Source organism: Lipotes vexillifer, unplaced genomic scaffold (assembly GCF_000442215.2).
Source record: "Lipotes vexillifer unplaced genomic scaffold, Lipotes_vexillifer_v1.1 scaffold951, whole genome shotgun sequence".
NCBI classification, from domain to species: domain Eukaryota; kingdom Metazoa; phylum Chordata; class Mammalia; order Artiodactyla; family Lipotidae; genus Lipotes; species Lipotes vexillifer.
This window is the reverse complement of record NW_006793664.1, coordinates 2,501,959-2,519,966: the sequence shown is the minus strand read 5'-3', so window position 1 is coordinate 2,519,966 and position 18,008 is coordinate 2,501,959. Positions and strand designations below refer to the sequence as shown.

At 40.3% G+C, this 18,008-nt stretch overlaps 1 protein-coding gene across 1 annotated transcript; it reads right to left on the bottom strand.

Moving 5' to 3' along the window:
* Nucleotides 1-792: 792 nt before the first annotated feature.
* Nucleotides 793-17,387, bottom strand: CYP4V2 (cytochrome P450 family 4 subfamily V member 2). The gene is made up of 11 exons (XM_007466550.1): nt 17,144-17,387; nt 12,666-12,778; nt 12,197-12,282; nt 11,207-11,397; nt 10,755-10,824; nt 9,179-9,305; nt 7,013-7,198; nt 3,665-3,767; nt 2,721-2,855; nt 2,448-2,627; nt 793-1,218 (listed from the first exon to the last, which is right to left on the bottom strand). Exons 1-11 carry the CDS (start codon nt 17,355-17,357, stop codon nt 1,046-1,048), a joined length of 1,578 nt encoding a protein of 525 aa, XP_007466612.1. The 5' UTR covers nt 17,358-17,387; the 3' UTR covers nt 793-1,045.
* Between the last annotated feature and the right edge of the window lie 621 nt (nt 17,388-18,008).

Genomic DNA, 18,008 nt, shown 5'->3' with positions numbered 1-18,008 from the left:
CCTCCCGTCTCATTGTGGCTTCTCCTTTGTCTTTGCATGTGGGGTATCTTTTTTGGTGAGTTCCAGTGTCTTCCTGTCGATGACTGTCCAGCATCTAGTTGTTATTCTGGTGTTCTCACAAGAGGGAGGGAGAGCACACCCTTCTACTCCACCATCTTGAACCTCCAACTGTATACTTTAAATCATCTCTAGATTACTTATAATACCTAATACAATGTAAATGCTATGTAAATAGCTTTGCTTTTTGGAACTTTCTGGAATTTTTTTTCAAGTATTTTTGATCAGCCATTCGTTGAATCCATGGATTCAGAATTCGTGGATAGGGAGAGCCCACGGCATAACTTGATAAACTCTAAGGTCCTTCGAGCTCCAAAAGCCATAAATCAACTCCCTGAATCACTGTGAGGGACGGGAGATTATCAAGAGGAATCTTTTCCAATAATACATGATATAAAAAGGTAATTGTGATGCTCTGAGGAATGAAAGGAAGGCTATAAGTACACCATCCAAAGGGAAATAGGAACAGAACCTCTGAGTCAATGTATAAATGATCTGCTGTAGATGATTAAGTCTGAAAAGTATCATAATGGTTATTCTTCTCATAATTGATGCCACTGATATAATTCTTGAAACGTAAGCTCCTTATGTCTAAGTACTTAATTACTCACCCTTTTCAAACAAATGTATATATATACATGCATGTATATGTTCCTGAGTCTACAAGAATACCTTACCTGGGAACTTCAATTAAATTATATCCTTTGGGTCCGTTGATTGAAATTGTATCTGCTGAGAAGCTTTTACGTGTTTATTTGGGTACAGTCATCAGTTTACTTTTGGGATCAAGACCAGGGGTCAGATCTATGATGGTGATGGAGATATGAAAACTCTCGCTTTGGTAGACTTGACCCCAAGGTAAGTGGGGACAAGAAAAAAATTAGGTTTAGGGATTAAGAATATTGAGTTCATGATCTACGAATTGTAAGTGCAAAGCTTCCTTTAAAGAAAGCCCTTTTTGTGGTAAGAGAGCAGCCCAGTAGTATAGTTAGGACTCATCTGTGTTTCTCCTCGTCAACTTGATCCAGATGCCGTTACTTGGACGAAGGATCAGTTCTCCTGCCAGACCAAGTTCTTCTCTTTTTTGGTTGGATTCTACCCAAAAATGCCTCAGGATGCAGGAAAGAATGGTCTTTTCTTCCATCATGGCAAACTTTTGACCTTCAAATTAATGTAAATAGCAACACTTTAATGATAGATGTATCTCAAATGTGAGAAATCACAAGTCCAATTAGAGGAAGCAAGCAATTTTATATTTTCGCAGTGGTCCCTGGGAGAATCAGAATCACTTGGGATGCTTGTAAACCATGCAGATTCTTGAGTGCCCTTCCTGTTCCCACCCAGTGCATCCGAACAGCTGAAGTGGGCCAGGTATTTGTATTTCAGCAAAACCTGAGATGAATCCTGGGCTCGTTTAAGCATGAGAATCACTACTCTCGACTGATTTCTTATTTGGGCCTTTAACTTAAATTTAATTTACTCGAGAGGTACTAAATAAGCGTCAGATTCATCCATTTAAATCTGGCCTTAATTTACAAATGTCTGCATTTACATAAATGATAAAATGCTAGAGATTCTGAAGCTGAAAGTGTTTATAATGCATGGTGACGTGCATTCACTTTGCTTAAGCACTTCATCTGGCCTTGTGGTAAGCATTTTGTGTTTTGGTTTTGCAAAAATGCAGTTCTTAAAATCAACACACACAGAAATTAAGCTAAATATAACTAATTGTTATAAATGTTTTGTACCATATGAACTATGTTCTATTTTAATCTAAAAGCTACAACATTTTCAAACTCTACCATGAAACTATTTATGCTTTATGTTATGGGCTAAATCGTGTCCCCCCAGATTCATAGGTTGAAGTCCTAAACCTCAGTATCTCAGAACATGACTATTTGGAGATGGGAACTTTAAAGAAGTAATTAAATTAAAATGGTCAAAAATAAAATAAAATAATCAGATGGGTGGACCCTAATCCAGTCTGACTGGTGGTCCCTATAAAAAGAAGAGATTAGGACACAGACACACACAGAGGAAAGACCATGTGGGGAGACAGGGAGAAGATCACCTACAAGCTAAGCAGGTATTTATTACCAGTCCTGCTGACGCCTCGATCTCGGACTTCTAGCTTCACAATTGGGAGAAAATTAATTCCTGTGGTTTAAGCCACTCAGTGTGTGGTACCATGTTATGGCTGCCCTAGCAAACTAATACACTTTATGACAGTCATATTTTAAAACAATAATGTGTAGTAAAGTGGAGGGAAGAGGAAGCCAGTTTTTTAAAAAGACAGTTGCCCTATGGGCTGCTACATCTCAAGAAATTTTTGTGTGAAACCCCCTACTCTGCAGGCCTGAAAGGTCAAACAAGTTCTGACGGATACAAACCTATACAGTTTCGGGGTCCAGCAGAGAAGGGCACATATGCGTATGAAGGACGTCCTTTCGAATTCTCGGGCAAGAACCGTTCTGGCTTGAACTCCTCAGGATTGGGGAAGTACCTTGGATCTCTGTGCAGTGCATAGGGCATGATGATTACTTGAGAGCCTTTCACGATTTTGTAACCCGCTGTCAAAAAGTAGTCAATAGGCCGTGAGGATGGAGCAAGACAGACATTAAAACAATCCACTCTCCCTCCTATTCAAAGTATAGAATTCTTACCAACTTCACAGTCTTCATTAAGATTACGGGCAAAGAAAGGAACAGAAGGAAAAAGGCGAAGGCTCTCTTTAACAACACATTCCAGATATTTAAGTTTCTTCAGGTCATCTAAGGTAGGAGGACGATCAGATCTCCCTGGTTTTAAGTAAATACATGAGATAACAAGGAAAGGATTATTTGAGCTTGGGGGATGGGACACTGACGAAGAATACATGCATCAAAACATGTTAAATACCCACAGCTAAAGTAGAGTTTCTAGCGTTACCCATAATCAAAATAGAATGAGATATGTTCAGTAAAAGAAACCAGACACCAGCGGTCACATGTTGTGGGATTCCATTTATAGGAAGTATTCAGAGCACGTAGTAAATCCATAGAGACAGACAGTAACTTAGCAGTTGCCAGGGGCTGGGGGAAGAGAGGAGAGTGGCTGATTAACGGGACAGAGTTTCCCTTTGTGGTGCTGGGACTCCAGTGACATCACTGCTCGCATCAGCCCAGAACAGCTTACCTGCGGGCTGCTGGTTGTGTCATAGAAAAGTTTGTCCTGCCGGCTTAATGCATCTTTTCTCTCATTCGTGGCCAGATGCAATGCTGTATGAAACAGTTTTCCTTGACCCCATGACTCAATGCTTTATGTAGATATGTCTGCTTCATCTATTAAGCAGTGAGATGCTTGAGGACAGTAACATTTATCTGTGCATCCCCAGCATCTAGCCCAGTGCGGTCACATGCCATGCAATTCGCAAATGCCTGTATTCTGTAAGTGATGAATAAGGCTTTGCTAAGAAGACAGGGACTGGAAGGGATCCCATAGGGGAGCCTTCCTGCTTATTGCTGTATCTTTAGAACAGGTCCTGCTGTTTATCCTTCATGAGCAGGAACGGCACTTGCTTCCATGGACATGGTACCCACAGTGTAACCAGTGAAGGGACGAAACATACCAAACACTTCCTCCAGTTCGTTGTCCACTTTTTGCTGGACTTCTGGATACGAACCCAATAGATATAAGGACAAGTTTATTGCAGCTGCGGTCGTATCGTGACCCTACAAACGTAAGGAAAAAATAACTTAGCGGGGCTTCCCTGGTGGCGCAGTGGTCGAGAGCCCACCTGCCGATGCAGGGGACACGGGTTCGTGCCCCGGTCCGGGAAGATCCCACATGCCGCGGAGCGGCTGGGCCCATGCATGCCGCTGAGCCTGCGCATCCGGAGCCTGTGCTCCGCAACGGGAGAGGCCGCAACAGTGAGAGGCCTGCGTACCACAGAAAATAAATAAATAAATAAATAAAATAGCAGAGTAGTATTGCAAAGATTAGAAGAGAGAACTCTATTTGGAATTGTCTCTGGACTTGACAGCTGCACTGCGACTCCAAACAGAATAAATTAATTCGGTACAGTATTTCACCTTGGTGAGAAACAAACAAATAAAACAGTCCCTTCAAAGGGAAGGTTCATGCTTAGATAGATATTTCAACACTCTAAGGTCCTTCGAGCTCCAAAAGCCATAAATCAACTCCCTGAATCACTGTGAGGGACGGGAGATTACCAAGAGGAATCTTTTCCAGTAATACATGATATAAAAAGGTAATTGTGATGCTCTGAGGAATGAAAGGAAGGCTATAAGTACACCATCCAAAGGGAAATAGGAACAGAACCTCTGAGTCAATGTATAAATGATCTGCTGTAGATGATTAAGTCTGAAAAGTATCATAATGGTTATTCTTCTCATAATTGAGAAGAATTATGCATATGTGGTGAGAAGTGGCTAGGCTGTCCTAATAAGGGGGCCTTCCAAGGGAACTAGGTGCTCTTGACTGTTTTTAAGGGGAAAAAGTCTAACTTTTATGAGCCAGTTTACCAGATCTTTACTCCTCCACCTTCTAGCATTTGTAAGGTAGGCTTTACCTGTCAGCCCTGGATGCCAGGGTGTCTATGTGTGGTTCGGAGTAACATCCTGCATGTCAGGAAGTTGATAAATAGCCCCCCGTAATACTTGCTGAGCTTTAGGCAAAATACTAAGTACTTTGCAGAAACTAATTCAATTATCCTTCAGAAAAACTCTGTGAAATACTTGATACAGATATTTACATTTTAGAGATTAAGAACAGACTAAGAATTTTTTTTTTACATGAGTTCTGCAGAAAAAAAAAAGTTTGGAAAATCAATAATAATATTATAACTCTATGAATAAGACTTTTAGGGGAACTAAACCGAAAACAAATTGTTTCCTCTATGTAAGTTCCTACTTTTCCATTTTCCCCATGCAAAACAAGTGATGGTTATAATTTTTCTTTCTCTGGGCAGAAATCTCCAAAGCACTTGCTTCATAAAAGAGCTTCTAAGTTGAATTTTTTGAGGTTTATCCTGCAATTTTATAAAATATATATTTTCCAAGTCTCTGATATTGGTGTCATTGCCTCTTCTCAGGCTTGCTGTTCCTTCACAGAAACTACCCTGAGCTCTGGACCAGATCTGGCCCATTTCACTCAGTTGTTTACCAAAGTCACAGGAGGAAGTGCTCTTGCTAAATAATTCTTAATAACTTCTCTTGAATTTATAAGCGGAAGCCTGATCCAAATGTGTAAGAGATGTCTGCTGAACTTCCTACTTCCATGTGTCTGCTACCTGAAGAAAGCAGGATTAAGCAAAGCACAAAGCACACAGTTTATAGAAGCAGGCTGGTGGGACAGGGCAGGGGCAGAAGCCTTAGTATCCAGTGGCCAGCACCTGGGGCAGGAAAGATGTGGTCGTAATAACCTGCAACCTCTTTATGGAGGAGGTCACAATATTATAATCATACGAGGTGTGTCTCCTATTTGATGCAAAGAAGAAAAAACTTAGAATTTCAAACAATGTTAGAGCTGGAAGAAACAGATCATTATCCTGGTTGTTTTCATGAAAGTGAGAGGTTTTTGGTAGGAGGAGGATGTGTGTGTGCACGTGTGCGTGAGAGTGTATGTACGTGGGCGTGTGTGTGTGCGTGTGTATGCAGGGCGGAGATGTGAGACGGTCTCTCCACTTTAACTTCAAATGATAATAGCCAATATCCACCACACCTTTCCCATGTGCCAGGCAAGATTCTTCGTGCGCTTTAAAAAATCATTCATCTAATCCTTATAATTATCCTGCGAGGCCCGTGCTATAACAGTGAGGACACCAAAGCCCAGAAAGGCTCCATGAGTTACCCGAGGTCCCACCTCTAGTACAGGTTAGAGGTGGGATTTGGCCCCAGAGACCCCAGCTTAACACTGCTCCACTTTTTAGCTAATTTAGATGTCCATTTTCTGCATAAAATTTCTTTCCAATGAAGCGCTCTGCTTAGAAAAGAAGTTTAAAACCACTGATCTAATCCATCTCTCTATTTTATACACAAGGAAGCTGTGACAGAGATCTGAGATGATTGGCACCATCTCCTAAGGCTAGTCAGCATGGAGCCAGAATGAGAACTCGGGTCTAGGGACCCTTGACACAGCTTGCTTTCCTATACTGTGCCCCCGGGAGAATGTGCGATCTGGCAGTATACCCAGAGGTACACTGTACCCAGAGGTACACTGTATCCAGGTGCCTGCAAGCAGGGCTGCTCACACCATCCATGGCTGGCATGTACTGAGCCATCCAAAACTACCCATGCCCTTCACTTTCCTCCACTTCCAGTATATTACCACAGGGAGCTTTTCAAAACCATTTCTTCATCTTTATTTGGCAATCCACACACTGAGAGATTCACTCTTTGTAATATTTAATAATGCTAGAATTACCTTTGGTAAAAACTGCATCTTTCTTTTCATTATTTGAAGGCCAGAAATCCCTTTAGAATCACAAACTAGTTCAGTTCTCTGTTGGAGGGCTCTTGCTATCCTCTCTAGTTTGGGCAGCTCAAAGCAAGAGCTAAGCACTCATTTGCTAGAACTTCAAAAAGGAGGTAGTGAAACGACAGACTTGTAGGTTTCAGAAATTTTTAAAAAGCATGAAGCAATATAGGGAATGAGCAATTTCTGACTTCTTTTCTACTTGGAAAAATCCAATGGGTTTTAGGTTTTCCTGAGAAAACAATGTGTCTGGTGCTATACTCACCACGAGTCAAAGGCTTTTTCTGAAGAAGAAAGCTGATCTGGTACTTAATCAGGTTCTTACATTTTGTAATTTCTGATTATAATGTAGCGACTCATCCTCAGTTATATGAAGCCACTTTAAAACTTGAATAAACTTTTTAAAGTTATGCTAAAGATTCTAGAAAATAACTGCAATTTGTTTAATGATACCCGAAAATAATGTGATGAGATAAAATACCTCAAACATAAAGGTATCAACTTCTTCTCGAATCTCTTCATAACTCAGCTTGTTCCCGTGGTCATCAGTCACATTTAAAAGCAAGTCAAGAAAACCCCTGCGTTTCTTATTGTGTGGAAGAGAGTCCTTGTCATTACGTCTACCTTCTTCATGTCTCTTCATTTCATTGGCCCGTTCAGTGATGACCTGTATGATTTAAACAATCATATGCTCTTGTTTGGAATTTGATGTAGCCTCATAATATATTTTCTTATGAAAATATACTAGCTTCTTTCATGGATTTTTTTCCATGAAACCTTTCCTGTTCTAACTCAACAATAACTTAGGCTCTTGTGGAAAATATAGTAAAGCTTCCTGTTAACATTTTAGGGCATTATTTGATAAGACTTTTAAAAACAAATTTAATGTCAGACAAATTCAGAATATTCAAGTGCTATTTCTGCCATCTTTCTAACACGGGAATAGAGTTAGTAGTCCCCTAAGTGGTGCCCTAGAGATTTCGATGAGCTAATGAGAAAAAGTTTAGGTGGTGGAGAGAATGCAATCATTACGTAATAGACTAATTATGGATTGCTCTCATTACAGGTTGCATCGGGGAAAGGAAGCAGCAGGTTGATCAGTCAGTTCACCCTATGTGCTTACTGTTCCTGCTGCCTAGATTTCTCTTTCTTCAGATGCCAGTGTGGCTGACTTCCTCCCTCCTTTTAAGGTCTTGGCCCCTTCTTACACCATCAGAAAGACCTTCCCGGATGACTGCTAACCTGGTCCCTAGCACTCACTATCTTCCTAGCCTTACTTTATTTTTTACTTTATTTTTTTTTCCATTTCATTTACCACCTGACATTATAGTATACTTGCTATATAATATAATGCATGAATGTACCATCCATGTGGCAGCAAATTTGTCTTTGTTCATTGATATAATTCCAACCCTTAGAACACTGCCTGGCATTTTAAGGACGTTCCTTAGATCTTTTCTGAATGAATAAAAGAATTAAAGCCCATAAACTTAATTTGGCTATACATTTCAACTTTCTTCTCCTACCAGGCAATTGACCAAACCTGCTACTAAGTGATTTGAATGAATAGATCCTAAGTGCTTTGAGGACAAAACACCGTATCTCCTTTCATTCTTGGGGGAGCACCCTAGGGCCTGGCACTCAGTATGAAACTTTCATTATTTATTAAATAAATAGTATTGTCCAACCAATTTGGAATTCATTAATTATTGATATTGATAGTAATGCATGTAATTTGAGGAAAAATTTGGTCATTCGCCTACTGCCCGGTAATGGAGATAACTCTGTCCTCCACTGTGGCCACCTCAATCCAACACCTCATTCATCCAACATTTCCTGACTGGGAACCACATGATCTGTTGGTGACAGGCTGTACCTCACTGTAAGGAAGAAATGCCAATATAGTTTAAACCGAAATTGACAGCAAAGAGAGAATATATTTAAATTGGTACTTTTATCAGTACATTTAAATCATAATTTGATGTATATTTTCAATTAAATATTGCTTTGTCAAAAGCACATGTTTAACACAAGACTGACGTCTTATATCTGAAACAATATCACTATCTCCTTGTTATTTTTTAATTGGAAGTAAAATAGTGACATCTACTTAATTTTAATCTTTTCCAAGTTGAGATACTGCTATAAATGCCCTTGGCCTTTGAAAGCTACTGCCTAATCCAAACATTTTCCGTAAGACTCTCATAACATGGATCCCCTCCTCTTTATTCATTCAACATAGCACCCTGGTTGTTAATAAATATTTATAGTTCGTATCACATTTCGTAATTTTTTTAATAGACAACCTCCTCCACTAGACTAACCTGTTTTAGGGGACATACATATCTTACTTATTACTATGTTTTTAACACTTGGTACAGTGTTTGGCACCTAACAAGTGTTTAATTAATATTTGGTGAGTACATAATTAAAATGTAATCACACTGTCTCCTTCTTTCCATTATTATTCAACTTTTATTTTATGAGACACAGGCTCTAGGGTATGTTAACACAGCATAAAAATCTTGGACGTGTAAAAGATCTAGAAATGGAGAGTGGTGATGGTTTCAGAACACTGGGAGTGCAGTTAATGGTAAATTTTATGTGGTGTATATTTTATCACAATTTAAAAAAATCAAGGGCTTACATTTTTGGTAAAATTATGTAGGATTTTTAGGCTCCTTTTGTGTTCCCATCCATCTTTAAATATAAAGAACAAAAGGTCAAGCCAGAGCCAGGGCATCTTCATTCTTTGATGTATTGAATCACTCATCCTATAAATAGGATAAAAACACATCAGCTGATACAGTGAAAATGTGTATTTCTTGAGCACCTATTTGATGCCCGCTCTCAATGAGGGTAATATGTAGGGATGATAATGATTCGTCTTAGAGGCTACTAAGATCCAGGCTTTACAATCAACAATGAAGGCATGGGGTATTACGCATCCAGTGAAGCTTAAACATTTAATGGGTTCTTTAGAAGAAGGAAGAATCTGTTATAAAACATCCTTACTAAATGGTCATCTGATCTCTGCTTCTTTTTCTCCAGGGAGAGTTCTTGACCACCCCAGGCTGCCTGTGGCTCTTGTAGCACAAGCTGATATGAAATCTGCCTCTTTATAATGTCCACTCACTTGCTTTCTCACTCCTCCGTAGTGCCAGCACTTCCACAGAAAAGTGCTCATTAAATGCCCATCTGTCACATAGCAGTCGCGAGCACCACCCTCATTCCCAGTGAGAAGCAGAAAGACCTCCACATGATCTCCTTCATGACCAGCTTAGATGTCAATTCCTCAGAGAAGACCTTTCCTGACCACGCAATCTGTAAACCACATCCCTGTTTTCCTCTCTCATATCAACTTGGCATTTTCTTTCTAAGTAATTATTATAAGTTTATATTCATTTGCTTCATTGCCTGTCTCCCCTGCTGTTCTGTTTCATGTGCCCATATAAAACTAGTCAGTACCTTGTGCAGTGAATGGCAGATTATAGATGCTCAACAAGTGGTTGTTAAGATGAAGTGAAATGAGCCGTGGACTTAAAGATAGGATACACTGAATCAAATCCTGGCCCTGCCTCTTCATAGCTGAATAATCACAAGCAATTTTAAAAGTAAAGTTGATTATTTCAATTAAAAAATAATACATACTCAGTGCAGAAAATATAGGAAAGGAGAATGAATCACAGCAAAACCAAAACACAATAAGAAAGAGAGCACACACACAAAATAATAATAACCGCAGCTAACATTTTGGTATTGTATCTCCTAGCTTTTTCTATGAATAATGTTTTTATACCTAGTGGTTATCAAACTACAAAAAAATTTATGTCTTTCTTTTATCACTTAGCATCATAATGTAATCTCTCGATATATTATAAAATAGTCATTTAAAATTATTGCATAATCTGGATGTGCCATAACCATTCCTGTACCGTTGAAAGATATGCTTAAATGGTTAGGTTAATTTTTAGTATAATGTTTCACTTTGAAATGATGAAAAAGCTACAGTACAGACAAATTATTAGCAAGAATTTTTTAAAGCCCTGATCAATAACAATTTTATTTTATTTTTTTGGGCCACACCATGCAGCTTGCGGGACCTTAGTTCCCTGGCCAGGGATAGAACCTGGGCCCTCAAGAGTGAAAGCGCGGAGTCCTAACCACTGGACTGCCAGGGGGTTCCCAATAACAATTTTAGAAATAATTAGGACTTCATTTACCTATAAACTGCTTGAACATACTCGGAATCATCGTTGCTTTGAGCACCAATGTTCTTCCCCATAGCTGTTTCTGTAAAATATAGTGAGAAGAAAAACCATTCAATTCATGCACATATCTTGGCTACATTTTCCAGTGGCAGACACTTGAAAAAAGACATCATGTCCTGTTCTGTTCATATATATTGTAGAATTGTTCTTTCTTACCGCTTTTCTTACTCCCAGTTCCTGCCCTTCCCTCCCTCGGACCTTCTGGTCATGTTGGCTCAGTGACCATTTGTCCGAAGTCCTAAGAATGGCTGCTGCTTCTCAGGTGGCTAATTTAGCAATAGGACCTTCCAGAAGAACCCAATGTCCTTTCTCCCCCGCCCCGCCCCGCCCTATGGACTGTTATTTTCTATTTGTGCCATTTTATCATTACATCCTAACTTTAAAAATAGATCAGTGAGACTTACCACAGATTATGTCTAAGGCACAAAGAGTGATGTAAGAAAAGCAGTTAAATGCTTCTTGGTTAACATATTTTTCAAGCTTATTAACCAATATATTTGCTTGTTCATTCATGACATCTAAGAAATCTTCCAGAATTGTAAAATGGAAAGTGGGTGTTAACATTTTTCTCCTAGAGCGCCACCTGTTTCCAGTACTAGAAATAAAATACACGGTTACAAAGAAAAAAGAAGCAACACCTGAAACAAATAAAATATAAATAAGGTCATCATCAAGTTCTCTTGAAACAGCTTAATCTACGGATTCTCAAATGCTTTGGTCAGAATGACAAAGACTCATGTATAGTTACAGAATGTGAATATTTTGGATACTGTTCTATATTACTAATGTTTAGAAGAGTATTCATTAAAAATGGAAACACTGAAGAATTTTTCTAAATTTCTAAGCTCTGAGTTTCTAAAAATTAGAATTTTTCTCCCCTCTATCAACATCTTAGTCCTCAGATGATCCACTGATCCATGATTTTCTTTCATCTCTACTATCTTTGAATTCTCCAAAGTCCCCACCAGGGTCCTGCCTTTCTCTTGCTAGGCCCTCTCTCAGAGGATGGAGTCCTGTTTCTGGGTGCCAGCTCAAGAAGTGAGGCTACTGTGTTCAATACACTTCTCTGAGGGTGACTGCCTTTTTCATTATATTTTCAAGATTTCCCTTCTCCAAACCATCCTTGGCTTTACTCCATTCATACATCAGTACCTCCTCATTTTTCTTGGAACACTAGTGATTATCATTATTGAATATAGTGTCTGAAGATTACCATACACCCTATCTATCAAAGGCCCATTGTTAGCTGCACCTTTCCTTCCAGCTTCTCCCATAATTCCCAATACCTCAATCTTGCTATTGGAAGAATACCTTGTGTCAGTTCCTGAAATAACAAGTTACCCATAGAAATAACTGTTTCTACAAGACAGCTTTACAAATTTCCACTGAGGTACCTTGTAAGAAGTCCTAGGCCAAGCCACGGTTCTAGGAACTTGTACATATAGGATTTGTCAATGTGCTTTGAACTAGTTAAAATTACCTTTAAAAGAGAAAAAAAAATTGAGGGATATGGACATCAAAACAATTTCAGTTATAAGAACACCTGGCTAGAACACAACTAATTTTTAAAGCAAGATTTCATAATTGTTATTTCTCTGTGATTCATTTTCATTCCTGTGCCTCAAAGAAATGTAGAGTTTTGAACGTATAATTGTCATTCAGTCTTGAGGACTAAATGGAGTTGAAAGGAAGGAAAATGTCCAAGATGATTCCTGGTTCCTCCCACAAACTAGGAACCAAGCAGAGTCATTTCTTGAGGGTAGAGGGGAGAGGCAGGTGAATCTGGAGGATGACCATATCTAATGAGATTCCCACACCATCAGACAGGCAGTGGAATATTGATCACATCTGCCACATACTCACCTCCACATTTTCTGCGTTATAAAGGAACACCACAGGTACGGGCCCAAGCCAGAGTTTCACCAGTGGCAGGTGTCGGTATTCTTCGGTGTACTGAATCATCTGCTGAAAAAAATCTGGGAGAAAATATTTAATCTTAAATTTAATCAAGACAAGAATTTTGTCTAATAAGGATACAGCACAGGGAATTCTACTTAGTACTCTGCAATGGCCTATATGGGAAAAGAATCTAAAAAAGAGTGGGTATATGTATATGTATAACTGATTCACCTTGCTGTACACGTGAAATTAACACAACATTGTAAATCAACTATACTCCAATAAAAAGTTTTTAAAAGACAAAAATTTTGTAATAAGTTCCTTATTGTGTCTTTTGGTTCCTTGGGGTTTTTGTTTTTGTTTTACTTTGGACAAGTCATTTAATATCTCCCAGAGAGATATTTGTTGTTGTTGTTTTAGATTCCACACAGAAGTGAGATCACAAAATACTTGCCTTGCTTTGTCTGACTTATTTCATTGAGCATTATGCCCTCAAGGTTCATCCATGTTTTCACAAATGGCAATATTTCCTTCCTTTTTATGACCGAATAATATTCCTCTGTGTGTGTGTGTGTGTGTGTGTGTGTGTGTGTACCACATTTTCTTTATCCATTCGTCCAGTGATGGACACTTAGGTTGCTTCCATGTCTTCGCTACTGTAAATAATACTGCAGTGTACATGGCATGCATATATCTTTTCAAGTTAATGTTTTCATTTTCTTGGTATATATACCTGGAAGTGAAACTGAGGGATCATACGGTAGTTCAGTTTTTAATGTTTTAATGTTTTGAGGAATCCCCATACTGTTTTCCACAGTGGCTGCAGCAATTTACATTTTCACCAACAGTGCTCAAGAGTTCCCTTCTCTCTTGCCAAAATTTGTTACTTCTTGTCTTTTTGATTATAGCCATTCTAAAAAGTGTGAGGTGAAGTCCTATTGTGGTTTTTATTTGCATTTCCCTGACGAGTAGTGATGTTGAGCACATTTTCATGTATCTGTTGGTCATCTGTATGCCTTCTTTGGGAAAATGTCTATTCAGACCCTCTGCCCATTTTTAAATGAGATTGTTCAGGGGTTTTTGCTATTGACTTGTATGAGTTTTTTATATATTTTGGATATTAACCCCTTATTAGATATATGATTTGCAAATCATATATCCCATTTTGTAGGTTTCCTTTTCATTTTCTTAATGGTTTTATTTGCTGTGCAGAAGCTTTTTAATTTGATGTAGTCTCAATTGTTTATTTTTGCTTTTGTTGCCTTTGTTTTTGGTGTCAAATCCAAAAAATCAAGGAGCTTACCACTTATGTTTTCTTCTATGAGGTATACGGCTTCAGGTCTTATACTTAAGTCTTTAGTCAATTTTGAGTTATTATCATGCACGGTGTAAGATAGTGGTCCAGTTTTATTCTTTTGCAAGTGTCTGTCCAGTTTTCCCAACACCATTTATTGAGAGTCTGTCCTTTCCCCATTATGTGTTCTTGGATCCTTTGTGGTAAATTAATTGACCACCATCTGTTTATTTCTGGGTTTCTATTCTGTTCCATTGATCTATGTGTCTGCATTTATGCCAATACCATACTGTTTTGATTACTATGGCTTTGTAATATATCTTGAAATCAGGAAGTGTGATGCCTTCAGTTTTGTCCTTCTTTCTCAAAATTGCTTTAGCTATTTGAGGTCATTTGTATTCCATACAAAATTTGGTACTATTCTATTTCTGTGGCAAATGTCATTGAGAGCTTGATAGGGATTGCATTGAATCTGAGAATTGCTCAGGATAGTATGGAAATTTTAACAATATTAATTCTTCCAGTCCATGAACATGGAATATCTTTCCATTTATTTGTGTCTTATTCAATTTATTTCAGCAGTGTCTCATAGTTTTCAGTGTACACCTGTTTTACTTCCTTGGTTAAATTTATTCCTAGGTGTTTTATTCTTTTTGATGCAATTGTAAATGGGATTGTTTTCTTAATTTCTCTTTCTGATAGTTCATTATTAGTGTATAGAAACACAACTGATTTTTATATGTTGATTTTGTATCCTGCAACTTTACTGAAGTAGTTTATTAGCTCTAATAATTTTTTTTTGCTGGAGTCTTTAGGGTTTTCTATAATATCATGTTATCTGCAAAGAGTAACAGTTTTACTTCTTCCTTTCCAATTTTGTGGAGGGGAAGGCTAGTTGGGAGGCATATGGGTATCCAGAGCTTCTCCTGGGCAATGGGAATGCCTGATTGACAACAATGGGATTCATCCCAAACTCACTGTGAGGCTACTAATATGATGCTTGATATTTTGACAGGGTTTTTTTTTTTTTTTAACGTGGGAATTTGGGCAAGGGGAAAAACTGGTATGGCATAAAAAACAGAACCATTAAGCTCTTCAGGTCTTTTTCCATGTCAGAAAATGTGCTCGTGCTCAGTCCATCCCTGGTCCTCTTCCATCCTTAAGCTTCACCCACCCCTGAGCTTCAGGGCAAGTTGTTCAAAGTTGGAGAAGGGCTAAGGCTGGGGATGTCCACTGCATATAACATTAAATCAGTAGTCTTGATTTTTTTAAGTGTTTGCATGCCAAACCTAATAATAATAATATTAAAATAATTAACATTCATTATGTCATATTTACTTGCTATGGCAGGTTATTATATGTCAGATCTAGTGCTCAGGGTTTCAGGTGTATTATGTCTTTTGTGCCTCACCACAGTTATATGGGATGGGACGCTGTTATTACTGTCATTAAACAATTGAGGAAGTTGTGCACAGTTAAGCAACTTGCCCAATACATCACCGAGCTGGTAAATGGTGGAATCTGGCCTCGTACCCAAGGCAGTCAGACCCCAGAATGCACCACCTTAACCATATTACCGCACTTCTTCAAAATGTCTTCTGGTCAAGACAGTTGGTAACATTGCCATGAAAAGAGCTGGGTCCGGTCAACAGTATCAAAATATCTGGCTTCGTGCTAATATACTGCCTGCCTTGGTCTGGTCTGACAGAAGAGACAGGGAAGTCTGAATCTGTGGTTTGAAGATATCAGGTCCAATAGCAGGTAGCAGCTGAGGAAGACGGGTGCTGACATAGATGCAAAAGCAAGAGATTAGAGTTCAAAGGGCTCATGGGAAAGCAACTGCAATACTCCAGGTGGAATTACTGAGGGCAGAATTTGGACAGTAGCCACAAAATGAAAGGCACAGCCTCCTGTATAAGAGACAAAGGTGCTGAGAACAGGGAATATTTCTCAGAATATTCCGATATCCCCAATTTTGCTGAGCTCAATGCTGGGCACAAAGCAGGGCTTCAATAAATGGTTGATTGACAACTTTAACTAACTTAGTCTAACCAAGTTCTAGACAGTAATCTAGATACCACATGCATTAAATTTCATCCTTAAAATTACTCTGTAATACAGTTACATTTACAAGTAAATGGTAAACAAACAAACAAAACCCCTCTAACTTAGAGAGTTTCAAACAACTTCCCCAAATCCATCAACTTGGTTGCAGAGCTGGAAATTGAGCAAAAGTTTACCTGTTGCCAAAATCCAGTACTTGTATGACGGATTAAAAAGTCCCTTTATAAAAGACAGTACACTGTCATTCTCTTCACTCAGAAAGTAATTCCAAAGAGAATTATGTTAAATATTCCAATCAACTCACAGTTTGTTTTGAAACAGGTCTTATTCAATAGAGATTTCAATTCTTAGAAAAATTCCCAAAAAGAATATGATGAGACTCCTCAAGTATATTGTTTCTTTTGTGGGGAGGGGAGGGTTCATATTTCTACATAATTATTTTTTAATACTATAAAGCCTTAGGATAGAAGGGGAGGTTAGCTCTGCTTTTAGTATTATCCAAAATGATTTTACAAATGTGGTTTTCATATAAATAAATGTGAGAGGGGGAGAGAGAGGGAGAGAGAGAGAGAGAGAGAGGGAATTCTCTACAATCTCTTTCAGAGGATAGAAGCAGGGGGAATCTTCCTAACTCATTCTATGAGGGGAAAGAGAGAGGGGGGGGGAGAGAGAGAGAGGGAGATTTCTAAGTTCTAAGGATTTGCCTTGTTCAGGGAAGTTTCTGTCTTTAAGGCTTTAACAGCCAAGACAGAAGCAAAGATTTCAGTGCTCTGAGGTAGGAGCAGGTAGGAGGTGGCAAGAGAAGAAGCAAAAATTCAGGACAAAAGCTCAGAGATACTGCAGCCTACGCTGTACACAAAGAAACAGTTCGCTGGGAACGGAGGGCGCTAGCAATTTTGCCAGGTGTCATAGGGAAACTGGATAGAACTGGGACTCTATCCTCCAGCGGGTGACAAATCCTCTCTCCCAGCGTCAGCACCTCAAGCCCTGGTGTCCAGGCTGTAAGAAGGCCGGCGGCGCGGCGCAGGTCAGGAGCCCCCATCCCTGGGACGGGGACTTGGCCGGCCTGGGCGCGGTCCCTTACCTCTCGCGTCCGGCTTTAACATCAGCGCGTGTCCCAGGAAGGGGTAGGCGCCCTCCAAGGTTGGGACCGCACGCATCTGCTGCCATGTCCACGCGTAGCTCGCCACCATCCGCAGGAGGTGCAGGGTGAGGATGGCGCCCGCCAGGGAGACCGCGCACAACCCGCCCCAGAGCAGCAACCTCTGCCCGAAGTTCAGCAGCCACAGCGGCAGCATCGCGCCTGCGGGCCGCTCTGCACCTGGACTGAGGCTGCGGGGACAGCGGGGCGGGATGCTCGGGGCGGCGGGCGCGGTGCAGCTCCGGGAGGTCAAGGGCGCCGGCCCCGGGCGGAGTTTCCTGGCATCTGGAAAGTCGGGCGGCGGCCGCAGGGTGCGGGGCGCTCCGGGAGCAGAAGGGGGCGTCGCCGGCCCCGCTCACTTCCCCGTCCGGCCGGAGGTGGGCACAGGCCTGGCCGCCCTGAAGCGGGGGCAGCCCTGCTTCTCGCGACAAGGTTGGAGTCTCCGAGGCTCCTCGATCAGGCGCCGCGGGGGCCCAAGCGGACGTAACCGGCTCTTTGTTTGCTTCGAGCAGAAAACGAAAGTCCGGGAAACGAGCGCTCTGTGGGCTGCGCTGATGTAAATGGTGGCAAGTTAGTGGGTGGAGCGGGGAGGATGCTGAAGGTGAAATGGAAGGCAGCTTAGTGACGGAGAGGCGCTCCGGGGCCAGAGGGGGCTGAGCTTTGGCTTATAGGCCCCCCTCTGCTGGGAACGGGACGACTCAGGCTAGAGTGCGCAGGATATTTTAAAATGGAAATAAAGAAGTATCTGGTTTGAAACTCAGCCTCTGGAGCTCGTTTTTTCCCGGCTGGGTACCTAAGCTCATTTCCT